General features: G+C 41.3%; 1 protein-coding gene across 5 annotated transcripts in view; it reads right to left on the bottom strand.

Moving 5' to 3' along the window:
* TOMM70 (translocase of outer mitochondrial membrane 70) overlaps window positions 1–13850 on the bottom strand; it is a 71684-nt gene that overhangs the window by 14745 nt on the left and 43089 nt on the right. For 4 of the 5 annotated variants that reach the window (XM_039530812.1, XM_039530809.1, XM_039530819.1 and 1 more), the window contains 2 exons: window positions 2984–3157; window positions 1416–1542 (listed from right to left, as the gene is read on the bottom strand). In XM_039530812.1, coding sequence (XP_039386746.1) covers window positions 1416–1542; window positions 2984–3157 — 301 coding nt within the window. Of the gene's footprint in view, window positions 1–1415; window positions 1543–2983; window positions 3158–13405; window positions 13690–13850 lie in introns of those variants that run through there. The other variant, XM_039530815.1, reaches the window with a different exon arrangement.

Below are 13850 nucleotides of genomic sequence, written 5' to 3'. Positions count from 1 at the left end.
GTAACAGAAAGGCATCTCACTCAGTAAAGAAAGCAACAAACAACTAAAGGTCCTTTTTTCCTCAGCTTAAGGACCCTCTAATGAAACCAACTGATGATTTCCTTACTACACCCACCAAGTAATTTATAACATTGTTTTTCATCCTCTCTTTGGGGATGAACATCAGTATGATTAAGAACAATTTCATTTTTCATGCACACACATCAGTAGGAATGAAGTGCAGACATGACCTAAGCAACGGTGCTAAAGGGACAACTTGAAATATTGTCAATTAGTGAAAAGATAGTTTCAGGAAATACATTTCAACAGACTTGCCAACTTATATTGTGGTTTGATTTAACGGCATGGAGGAAGACAATTAACACTGTATTCTCATTAAAAGATGATAGCAGACTTGCCCCTCATTTGAAACTGAAGACAATTTGAATCTCTGCTTAGAGTGAGGTGGGAGTTCTGGAAAATGCTCATAACACCAACCAGTTTGGAAGGGCGACTCCACTTGCCAAATAAACTTGTACAAAGGGCACTTGCTGCAATTACTTATAGAACTTTATATACATAAGCATATTTTCAGGAGTGTACCAAAGAGGTGGGTGCAAATATAACCCTTTCAGAGGGATGCAGGGATAAGCAAAGATACAAAATCAACAGAAGTATGTAATAGAATGTCTGCTAGATTCAGGGTGAATGTGTATAGTTAACCTTCTCCTCCTCCAACGTCTTAAACATACCCCCAATAAGAAGGGTTGGGTTCTCAATAGGGTTTTGAGGCAGAGACCTTGAATGAAAAACAAACTTTCCTATCTTCCTTTTCTTGTCATTTTAGTTGTTATAGGTAATGGTAGACAAAGTTTTGTAAGAGTTTTGGATTTTTAAGTTGGTGTCCCTTTGAACACTAGACCACAAGATTTAAGGGAATTTAATAGCTATTTTGAAGATGTTTTCCCTACCATTATGATGCACTTCTCTCCCACCCCCCAAAAAGAATATAGGTTTCTAGACTAATTTTGCTCCTCCAGAATGGACAGGAAGGAATATTTTTTTGTTAGGGCATGAAATTAGAATGACTAACATCTTAATTAACAGTGTATATTCCCTTATTTAGCTGGATCTTTCTTTAACGCACAGGGTGTTTACTGAAACATGAGCATAACAAACAGCTGCAGTAAGAGCAACTAATTTCTCAGATCTAAACCAATTAATTGCTCATAGATTGAAAGATGCACCTAAGGTTAGAGAAATTTAACTGAAGAAAAAAATTACATATAGTAGCTTTGAATTAATAGTTTTAAAGGAGTTACTGTGTATTCTACCACAGTTGCAGAAATAGAACAAAGAGTTCTATCATGTGCTCCAAAGTTTCATTCTCTTAAATATTAACTTCATTTCAAGTACATACACAGAAAAGTACCCACCTTCTAAACATTCCTTCTTATTATCTAGTTTCTCATACGCCTTTGCACGTCTGAAGAGAGCTTTCACATATTTAGGATTAAGCTCAACTGCCTTTGTGCAATCTTGTGCCACTTCTTTCCATTTTTGCTGCAGGTATAAGAACAGCCTAGTTAAAAAGGTATTACTCATTCAAAGGGCATTATAATAATAGCTAATTTCTCTCAATTTCAGAGCCCCAGCCAAGTGATTATAGCTGTAATTCTTATGACACTGGTTCCTTCTCCTGCATATTTTTCAATTAGTCATGTACGATCAGAATCTGTGGGAGCCACTAATATAAGAGTACATCCACATCTTGAATACTGTGTACAGATGTGGTCTTCTCACCTCAAAAAAGATATTCTAGCACTAGAAAAGGTTCAGAAAAGGGCAACTAAAATGATTAGGGGTTTGGAGAGAGTCCCATACGAGGAAAGATTAAAGAGGCTAGGACTCTTCAGCTTGGAAAAGAGGAGACTAAGGGGGGACATGATAGAGGTATATAAAATCATGAGTGATGTGGAGAAAGTGGATAAGGAAAAGTTATTTACTTATTCCCATAATACAAGAACTAGGGGTCACCAAATGAAATTAATAGGCAGCAGGTTTAAAACAAATAAAAGGAAGTTCTTCTTCACGCAGCGCACAGTCAACTTGTGGAACTCCTTACCTGAGGAGGTTGTGAAGGCTAGGACTATAACAGCGTTTAAAAGAGAACTGGATAAATTCATGGTGGCTAAGTCCATAAATGGCTATTAGCCAGGATGGGTAAGGAATGGTGTCCCTAGCCTCTGTTTGTCAGAGGATGGAGATGGATGGCAGGAGAGAGATCACTTGATCATTGCCTGTTAGGTTCACTCCCTCTGGGACACCTGGCATTGGCCACTGTTGGTAGACAGATACTGGGCTAGATGGACCTTTGGTCTGACCCGGTATGGCCATTCTTATGTTCTTAAGAGGACAAAGGAGATGGGAAAGGAATTTCCAGGGAACCAGGCAGTTAGGCAGCACATGTAGAAGACAATGAAATGGCAGGAAAGCATGTGCAGAGGACTAGAACACAGGGACACAACAGATGAGACGAAAAGATGAAATCATGAGCAAAAGCATACCATGAGATTAACTTTTTGAAGGAGTTACTTCACAGGGATGTTATGCAATAGCACACAGGAGTAGAGGTCACGGGTCACTTGCTGGTTTAAAATAAAGTAAATGGTAGATTCTCTTTAACTTGAAGTCTTTAAATCATGATTTGAGAACTTCATTATATCAGCCAGAGGTTATGGGTCTATTACAGAAGGGGGTGATTGAGGTTCTGTGGCCTGCAATGTGCAGGAGGTCAGACTAGATGATCACAGTGGTCCCTTCTGACCTTAAAGTCTGAGTCGGGGGCTAGTGAATATTGAGGGTACAGGTGATGGGATTCTGCTTTCTACATGCAAGAAGGAAGGCAGCACTATTCTGGCATGTGCTGGAATTGGGGAGGCCAGAGGAAGAAGACACAGCACTTTTCGGAGTACAAGCACATTTTAAAGTTCAAGCGTCATACCAGTTGTTCATGTGCAGCAGCTCTGTTCTGGTAGAAAGTAGAAAGGTCAATGTTTTTCTCAGGGGGGCATAAACTGATGGCCTCTGTGTAGCACTGAATGGCTTGCTCATATTTTCCTGCTTTAAAATACTTGTTGCCTTTGTTCTTTGCTGCTTGGGCTCTATCAAGAGGGCTCTGAAAAAGAAAAAAAACAAGTGACTGGTCAGCCACACTTAGCCTGCAAAGTACAAAGAAGAAGAGCTACAGAGTGAGTAATAAATAAATGTGGGGAACTGACTCCCAATTGTGTCTCTGAACATCCTTCTTTGTGGTTTTCAGGCAGGACATAATGCAGCCACCTTTTGCAAGTACATAACATGGCAGAACAGCTTCTAAATGGACTTCCTGACACACCATCAACAAACAGCATGTTTCTTCTTTATAAAGCTAGACAGGTTGGGTTTTTGGGGGGGCGCAGGGGAGGGAGAAGGGGTTTAGGCCACATGACTTAAGGAGACTGGTTTGTAAAAGCTATTTCTGTAGTTTAAATGATAGCATCAATGTGAAAAAAACAGAACAGCTCAAGAAGGAAATCTGTCCCTTACTAAAGTGCATACATTTCATTCACCTGTGCTGAATCAGTGCTATGTGAAACACACATTGACAAAGAATATGCTGTGAAAAGTCCTATTGATCAGGAGAAGCAAAACCTGTTTAGGAAAGCAAAGTTTAATCGCTTTATACACCGGGCAAGCTGTTAACCTCTTGAGAGCTTTAAGTGACCTGTTCATCTAACCTCAGGCTGAAAATGAGAACTGGCCTACCACCCTCTGTTGTTTATGGCAGAAGAAAGAGATATGGCCTTCCCAAGATGGCCTGCTTCCTTACTATATTCCCCCTCTGGGTCTGCTCTGCCCATTGAATCACACACATTTTGAGAGAACGCCACATGGCCAGTTAGGTATGTGATCTCTCCAAAATACAGAATAAGGTGTCCCTGCCATTCCATGTTCATAAGGAGCCTGAGTTGGAGGCCAGTCTTTGTTTTCAGTCTCAGATCACATATGCCAGATAGAAACCAGCCCAGAATTTGTTACAGTTAAAAGGACAGCATCAACAACCCATACTGCTGACTTTCCCCTCCTACTACTGTTGTTACAATTAATACTTAGATCTGGTCTACACTTAAATTTAGGTTGACAGTTACAGCATTCAGGGGTGTGAAAAACTGACAGCCCTGATCACCTAGCTAGGCCAACCTAACTCCTGGAGTAGACACAGCTAGGTTGATGGAAGAATGCTTGTCAACCTAACTACTGTTGCATGTGGCGGTGGAGTTCCTACAACAGCAGAAAAACCTCTTCCGTTGCTATAGTCTGTGTCAACCGTATAGGGTTACAGCAGCATAGCTATGCCGCTGTAGCACCCACAGCGCGGACATGGCCTTAGACAACTTTAATAGGCTAAAATGAAAAACGTCTTTCATTTTACTGCACAGGCAACAGTCTAAGCTAGTCAGTTCCCCTTGTTGTTTGTGTGCATCTTTCACAACAATATGAAAATATTTTTAGTAATGGAAAAAATATTTGTAAAACTGCAAAAATTGGCATGGAGGCCTTGGGGTAACTGTAGCACCTGATGCTATTCTAAACTTTTTTTAAGTTGACTAGATCTCAAATTGATAGAGCACAATGATTAATAAGTGAAATAAAAAACACAGGTTAAGACACAAAGACTATCACAATTTATTTATTTAAAACCTATCCTTTTGGCTAGATATACGAGGTGTGAGATCCTTTGACAAGTCACCTTAATTTAGCTTCATACCGCAAGGAAGAGAACTTTGAATTTCCTGATTTTGTTTTTGAAAGGAGGATTTACGTCTCAGCACTGTTCAAACTGACTGGCATAGAAAAATATTATTGTAAGTACACAGAAAACTTTAGAAAGTAACAAAAACAGAACAATGTCATTCACTTAGTCTCTGTAGAGATCATTATTTATCTCTTAAACCCATTAACAACGTGCAGGACACTTCTGTATTGATTTCTGATTAAGTCTCTCCAATTGCCATGATATATTTGATAGTATATAAAGAAAAAGTGTGCAGTTCTACATAAGATTTTTCCCCCCCCAATGAGTTATTCCCAGTAAAACAGGCAACGTTGTGCAATCACCTCGACAGCCTTCCCATTTTCCACGGCTTATATTTTATTAAAATTACATTCAAAAGATAATACCAATCTATTTTAAACTTGAAAATAAAGAGTAGACCACTGTCTTCAAACTCTTTGGTGATAGGAGACATATAATACATTGGACTAAACAGTCATTTGGCCTGCACTCTGTAAAATGCCAGTGTTATATCTCTGGATCCCAAATAATGACTTGTCTGATGCTTTTTGTTGGCAGGGATTCCTAAATAACTGTTTGAAAAAGCAGGACTCCAGTTTCTTCATAATTATAGAAGTAACATTTGAGGTAATACAGAATTGTGACAGCACCTGTTACAAAGTTTTATTTCCATAGGGTTTATAACTCCCATAAAAATTGACTCTGAGCCAAACTCTGGCATGTGGACAATTTCTTCTACAATACAAATAGTAGAAGGGTCCAAAATACCCCTTTGTACTACTATTACAAGTTGTGATAGGAACTGTTTTGTAAATTTTAACCATAAAATCTATTGTACACTTTTGGAAAGTGCTTTTGGGAAATGAAAGAAATATTAAAAATTGCACTTTATTCTGCATGCAGTCCTCCCTGACACACACACACCACAAAAACTCAAAAGATTATAGAGATTAAGTCTATAAAAATGGGTCAACAGAACTAAGACAAAAGCCTACTTTAAGGGCACCTTTACATTTGTCTACTGAGTTTACTACATTATAACAAAGTAATCAGAGGCTAGATTGTTACAAGTTAACATTTGAAACATTTGCCAATAAGTGCATATTTTAATGAATTATGTGCATATACTACCGGAAGGATAGCTTACACATTAATATTATCTCATCCCACAATCCTTCGTATGCTATGTGCATGGCTGGTAGTATAGCCTATAATAATCCTACCTAACTCATACAATGCTTTTGATCAGTAAATCTTAAAGTGCTTTAACAAATGAAGTTATATTATTACTCCCATTTTACAGATAGAAAAACGGAGGTACTGGGAGGTGAAATGACTTGCTCCAGGTTATTCAACAGGCCAGTGGCTGAGCTGGAAACAGAACCCAGGTCTCCCAAGTCCCAGTCCAGTGCTCTAGCTACTAGGATACACTATCTTTCTATTCAGGTTGCCCATTTCCTATTATAAAAACCCTGTTTTCAGTTGCTTATAACTATCTATTTTATATTTCAGGTGTCTGCTTCAGGATTAAATTTTGAAATTTCAGCCAAAACAGTTCAGCCACCTGATTTGAGCGTAGAGGGGACTCAAGGCAGACAATGGGGAAGAGAAAGGAATAGAATGGGACATGGCATATGGTGAGCCTGGGACTTCAGAGTGGAGGAAGACTGGGAACTAAAGGGAGATGGGGAGGCTGAAACTGGTTGGACTAGGATGAGGAGCTGTGGGGAGGAGAGAGACTTGGACTGGCTGTACAAGGAGACTGAGATGGGAAACCTGAGGAGAGGAGGCTGGGACTGGGTAGACAAGAAGAATAGGACTAGGAATTCAGAAGTAAAATCAGTAGTGCCAGAAGAGACAATTTTTCTTCTCAGAAATGTGAACTGGCCCACATGGGTGTTAATGCTGAAACTTAAAGAAGGCAATTAAAACGATTGGCAAAACAGTTAATACTGACATTTAAGTACATCCAGCAAATATAATAAACAGACGGGACAACAAACAACATATGCACTTAAAGCTGGGATAAAAATCTATCAGGAATGTATTCCATATAGGAAGCCAAAACAGGGTCTATTTAAACAAAAACATTACTGTGAGGACCTGTTTTAAAATTTTAACAACTCAAATTGTGACACAGATTTACTTGAAAATTAATTCTTTACTCAAACTAGGTGCAGTAAATTGGTGGATACATTGTTATTTACATATGGCAAAGATTTTTATTCTCTGCTTTATGGACAAATCTTAACACACCTTAACTATGGAACAGCTAGGCAGCCTTTATAACAAGACTAAATGACGTTCATAATCCATGTACTACCAATATATGTTATAGAAAGATCTAGTGTTTGTACCATGCCATAAACTTTTATGCAGTAATTTGCAGGAGAAATGAGGGAAACAGATGTAAAATCCCAAAATTCAAAACTTAAAGTGCATCACAGCTTCTCTAAACATCTTTAAAGGGTGTTCTTTCATTTTGGCAAATAACCACTTTCCTTGCATGAAGAACTAGATATTTCAAAGATCTGATTTTTGCAGAGTGTAATTTAGGGTTTTGTTGTTATTGTTTAAACAGTTTATCTAATCCTTTTTATTTTTAGTTTTCATTTGATTTACTTGTCAATGGATAGGTTTAGCAGAGAACATATAAGCTGCAAGAGAACCACCAGTGATCTGTGCTATTACACTCCCACTGATGAATAACTTTGTGGAACACAATAATTTACGCTACGTTTAAACAGAAATTAGTTTTACCTGCTTTCCCACTAGAAAGATTCGTTGTACAGTTGCTTCTTACTACTAAGCCTTCCTCTCCCCTCCCCCAAACCAACTAGCATTATGATCAGCTTTTCTAGAGGTCTCTACAAACCTCCAGCAAAAAATAGTTACCCTGTCTGAATATGAAAAGGCAGTACATAGGTAAAATACTTACTGGATACTAATAGTAATAAAAAGGAAAGATTCTTGAACCAAGCACTGGCATCACAGCATAGCACCACCTTCACAACAAAAATATTCAGGAGGGTTGTTTGAACTATAGAATTATTTTCAACCCACTGACAGAGTGCAGACTAGGGATGTAAAAGGTTAACCGGTTAGCATTAGGCTTACTGTTAACCGGACCTTAACTGTTAACCCCAGCGGCCAGCTGGCTGGAGCAGCCCCGGCCATGTTGGGTCGGCCAACCAGAGGGACCCCAGCTGTAGTGGGCCGGACGGACTGGAGTTACTATTGGTTCACCAGAAGGACTGAATCTAGAATGAAGCTGTTCTGATGCAACAAAATAATTTAACTATTTCAACGTTATGGTCCAAATATGCACCAAATCAAAGCAATCTTGAACTCTGTGACTAATTATGTTACTGATTAATCTGCATCCCAATTTACCACAGATTCTAAAAGAGAAATAATGACAACTGCAATAGTACACAGAACTCCTTATGTAGGAGCCTTAACTAGCTGATCTTCAAAGTAACGTGTCCGAGGAGAAATGGGAACTGCCAAGCAGCAGGGCGGACTAAGTTTGGTCTATGCTAGGAAATTAAGTTGGTATAACTATGTCGCTCAGGGGTGTGAAAAATCCTCCTGTCAACCTAGCTACTGCCTCTCAGAAAGGTGGATTTACGTACGCCAACAGGAGAACCCTCCTGTCTGCGTAGGTAGCGTCTTCACTGAAGCACTACTATGGTGCAGCTGCAGTTTTAAGTGTAGACAAGCCCTAAAAAGGCTTGTCCTGTAGTCAAAAGAGTATTAAGCTTAAATAAGGATATATCAACACTTCAACCGCTGCAGCTGCACTGCTGTAGCACTTTAGTGTAGACTCTACCTATTCTGACAAGAGGGATTCTCTCGTCGGCATAGGTACTCCACCTCCCTGGGAGATGGTAGCTAGGTTGACTGAAGAATTCTTCCATCGACCTAGCACTGTCTATGCCAGAGCTCACCATAGCTATGTCTCTCGGGGGGGGGGATTTTTCACACCCCTGAGAACTGTACCTAGGCCAATTTAAGTCCCAGGGTAGACCTGCCCTAAAACAGGGCAGACACCAGGACCTTGTAAAGGGGTTTACAAGAAAATGAGATGGCACTTCAGAAAATAACTGGGTTTTCAAATGAACAAAAAAGCAATATAAAAGAATGCAACATGCAAGAATGTATGAGATCTAGGATCAGTGGTTCTCAAGATGCAGAGGTGGTACATGAACTCATCTAGATATTTGCCTAGTTTTACAACAGGCTACAGAAAAAGCACTAGCGAAGTCAGTACCAACTAAAATTTCATACAATGACTTGTTTATACTCCTCTATATACACTATTCGCTGAAATGAGAGTACAATTTTTTATTCCAACTGATTTTATAATTATATTTTTACCATGTAATTATAAAATAAGCAATTTCTTAGTAATAGTGTGCTGTGACACTTTTCTATTTTTATGTCTGATTTTGTAAGCAAGTAGTTTTTAAGTAAGATGAAATTTAGGGTACGCAAGACAAATCAGACTCTTGTAAGGGGTATAGTAGTCTGGACTGGTTGAGAACCACTGATCTAGATTACACAAAGTTACACAACAAGCTTCTGCCACCCATAAACATACATTGCCCATTTCGACTGTATAAATATACTATAGATTCTAATTTGTACATTTGAGATTAAATCTGGACTGCTTTCAAAGACAAATCTATGATACAAGAACAAGGCATTACAGCAGTGGTTCTCAAACTTTTGTACTCATGACCCCTTTCACATGGCAAGCCTCTGAGTGCGACTCCCATAATAAATTAAAAACACTTTTTTATATATTTAACACCATTATAAATGCTGGAGGCAAAGTGGGGTTTGGGGTGGTGGCTGACAGCTCGTGACCCCCCACGTAATAACCTTGTGACCCCCTGAGGGGTCTCAACCCCGAGTTTGAGAACCCCTGCATTACTGTAATTCCAATAATCACTATTTTTTCAGTGAAATTAAAGCCTTGTACAGTTAAAGCTTTTTAAAAGGTTATGCTACCTCACATGGGTGATAGTCAACCTGTACAATTCAATGCTGCAAGAAGCTAGTGAGTAAAATACTGTGGTGGCTGCAGGTAAAAGTGATATTGTTAATTTTATGACAAAAATATGTATAGCTGTCAGGTTAAATGTAGCAAAATCTTATGCTTCATAAGCTATTTTTCCACCAGGATCTCGGAAGAAATTCCAGAAAAGCAGCAGTACGGCCAGTCTACTGCTGGCACCATGTTGTGTGTTGATGGACTATGCACGTACCTGGGTAGGGCAAATCTGATTACCTTTGCTCTACCTCTTCTGCAAATTTACCAAATCATTTCAGTTTCAGAATCTGTTCCCATTACTTTGCAAGGACACCCTTCAAGGAACTACAGATCATGTAGTTGATCAAAACATACATAAAAAAACATGTACAGCTCTAGCAGTAAGAAATTTCTTTAGCAGAGGTATCTGAAAAAAAGTTTGAGACTCTAAAGAGAATCTAACAGTTCCAAATTGGGAAATGCTCAGTATTTTCACAGAATCATCATAGGGTTAGAAGGGACCGCAAGGGTCATCTAGTCTAACACAAATAATCCCCACGTTTTCCATATATAAAAGATTTAACTCCTACTTCAAGTAAAAGAGTCAACACAACAACAGCTGCAGAGCCATTGTAGGCCCTCCATATTAAGATGACAAGTGGATTTGAAAACAGTTTTAGACATCAACCCTTGGATTCATGTATCAGAGGGGTAGCCGTGTTAGTCTGGATCTGTAAAAGCAGCAAAGAGTCCTGTGGCACCTTATAGACTAACAGTCTTATTGGAGCATGAGCTTTCGTGGGTGAATACCCACTTCATCGGATGCATGTAGTAGAAATTTCCAGAGGCAGCTATAAATATGCAAGCAAGAATCAGGCTAGAGATAACGAGGTTAGCTCAATCAGGGAGGATGAGGCCCTCTTCTAGCAGTAGAGGTGTGAACACCAAGGGAAGAGAAACTGCTTTTGTAGTTGGCTAGCCATTCACAGTCCTTGGATTCATGTTATCTGTGTTCATCATCAAGTGGGTTTGCCACTTAAAGTTTTGACATCTAAGATTTTAAAATGACTAAATATATTTGTCAATTATATCATCAGATCAGTAATCAAAAGGATCTATGACAAACAGTGCACCAAATGCATTTGTCAATTAGATTGACATTTCTCCTAAAGTGGTCATCAGTGAAATAGTTGTCATTTAACTAAAATCTAAGAACTCGTTTAAACCACTCATTGAGATAATGGGACAACTCAAAAGTGTTTTTCCACTGTCTGCACACTTAGGAGAGCAATAGTGTCTTGGTTTGAACAGCTATATTTTTTTCACAACAACAAGCTAGAAAGAGTTTATTTTTAAATGAAGGCTTAAGATCTACACTAGGGGAACTTTTATACTGATATAACTGCATCTATACTGGTGCTTTTACCAGCATAACTATGTTGGAGAAAACCCCACATTATCAACCAACACAGCTATCATGGCAAAGCTTTCTAATGCAGACCTGTTTTCAGATGCTGGAGAGTCCTTTTGATGATGAAAATATTCTACAACAATCACAATGTAAACAAAAAAACAGTTATGGCTAATGTAAATAAATCAAAATTAACACTAAGAAACTTACAAAGTAGTCCACATCTTACATTTTGCTATAATTTAGAAGTCAATTTTCAAATGTCAAAATTCAGGAATTTGATAGAGAAATAAAAAAAGTGCAATTTAAAAAAGATCACAACCAACCAACTCACTGATTTACTTGAAAATTCTCAGCGTTTATTCTGCATACAGTCAATGTAAGTTTGGAGATCCTACCTACTCACATATAGATTTAAACTTTGCTTTGAATGCAAATCTCAATAACTGACTATGGATCAGATATGCTGGCTTCATATTTAAAGAAAATAAGATTTTGCTCCTGATCCTATGCTCATTTCTACTCTATTCTACCCAGCACTTCAGAATAAGATTAGTCCCCAAACCAGAGCCAACAGCTACAATTTCCCTTTGCATTTTAGTCTCAGAAGCAATTTGCATGTACATATTTATTGTTTTAGAAACAAGATACGTTTATGGAGCAATAATGTATTTCCAGATCCAAATATTTGTAGATAATTCATACTCCATGATGGGATTCTCTCAATCACACTCATTCATATTCCCTTCTCAAAACCGATTTATCAGCACTGGGAAGCAGCCAAATTAGTGTTTCATAACAAGCAACTCTAAAGACCAAATAAGTAAAGGAAACATGAACTAAACAAGCAAAGGGGTCCTGAAAACTAAAAGTTGACCATTTAAGTTAATAATCTAAACATGAAAGCTAGCTGTATACTGATACTAGGTAACACTGCCAAGTTAAGGCAGGATGATGCAGATACTCACACGTCACCCCCCCCAGCAAGAACATAAAGACCGCCACACCAGAATGGACACAGCAGTCCACCCCCAAAGTAAGGTGTCGATTCTCTTCTTATACCAGTGTAAACCCACCACTTTCAGCATGTTACTCCGCACTGACATCAGCAGGAGTGAGGCTAAATCCACACTACAAATTACTTCAGTATAAATTACGTCACTAAGGATTGTGAATAATCCACAGCCCTGAGCAATGTAAATTATACTGACCTAAGAGCCGGTGTGGACAGTGCTAGGTCAGTGAGAGTGCTTCTCCCACCGACAAAACTACCGCCTCTCACAGAGGCAGGAATTACTGTGGCTACAGCTACACTACAGCACTTACAGCAGCACAGCTGCCCGATTCAGCTGTGACGCTGTAGCACTTGTGGAGATAATCTAAGAGCCGATGGGAGAGGGCTTAATAACTCCTGTTTCTGCGATAGCTATAGTGCTATCTAGCTACACCATCACTTAGGTCATGTAATTTAGGCCTTGTCTATACTACAGGGGGGAGGGGAGACTGATCTAAGTTACACAATTTCAGCTCCATGAATAATGGAGCTGAAATTGACGTACTTATATTTACTTACCATGGGGCCCACAATTTGCGATGTTGACTGGGGACGCTCGCTTGTCAACTCCCCTTGTACTTCAGGTGGAAAACTGGAGTCGAGGGGAGAGCAATCGGCAGTCGATTTAGTGGGTCTTCCCTAGACCCGCTAAATTGACCGCCAATGCACCGCTAAGTGTGGACAAGGCCTTACACCACTCAAGGGTGTGGATTATTCACACCCCTGAGCCATGTAAATTACACCGAAGTAGCCTTTGCTGAAGACAAGGTCTAAACCGATGGCCGAGCTCCTGCGCTCAGAGGCCTGCACCTCAAGCGCTGCTGCAGCGCAAGGTCGCTCCCCCGCCCCGGGGGGCAGGTGTCGGGCTGGGCTGGCACCGACAGACACGCGGACGCGCCCACTCGCCCCTCGGGCCACGCGCTTTGCTCTGCCAAAAACCGGTCCCGGGAGCGTGAAAACCGGTCCCGGGAGCGTGGCCAACTCCCAGGGCGGCGCCCCGCCCCGCGCTGCCCGGCGGAGAGCGGGACTCAGCGCGGGGCTGGGGGGAGGGGGAACCGCGGCTGCGACCCCGGCCCGGCCCCTCACCATCTCCTCGTGCCCGGGCCCGTCGGGCTGGCTGCCCCCGGGGGCGGCGGGGCCCGGGCTGGCCCTTCCCTCCGGCGTCGTCCTCTCGCTCGGCCCCGTCCCGCGCGCCGGGCGCCGCCGCCGGGCCCACAGGTAGAGCGCGCCGGCCCCGAGCAGCAGCGGCGCCCCCAGCGCCAGGGCCACCTGCCAGCGCAGCAGCCCCGAGCCGGAGCCGCCGCCGCCCCCCGCCGCCGCCGCAGCGGCCTCCACGGGCTTCGAGGCGGCCATGATCCCCGCTCCGCTCGCAGCGCCAGCCGGGGGGAGGGCGGAGGGAGCTGAGAGAGGGGTCACCGGAAACCCGCGGCATGCCGGGAAGGGGTCAGGGGTCCGCACTTCCATGCGCCGCGCGCCCGGGCTCGCCGCAGACAAGGGGCGGCGGCGCCACCTGCCGGCGCAGCTGGGTAAG

The sequence above is a fragment of the Mauremys reevesii genome, linkage group 1 (genome assembly GCF_016161935.1).
Source record: "Mauremys reevesii isolate NIE-2019 linkage group 1, ASM1616193v1, whole genome shotgun sequence".
Taxonomy (NCBI): Eukaryota; Metazoa; Chordata; order Testudines; family Geoemydidae; genus Mauremys; species Mauremys reevesii.
The sequence above is the reverse complement of the archived record's forward strand: the minus strand, read 5'-3'. Positions and strand labels throughout refer to the sequence as shown.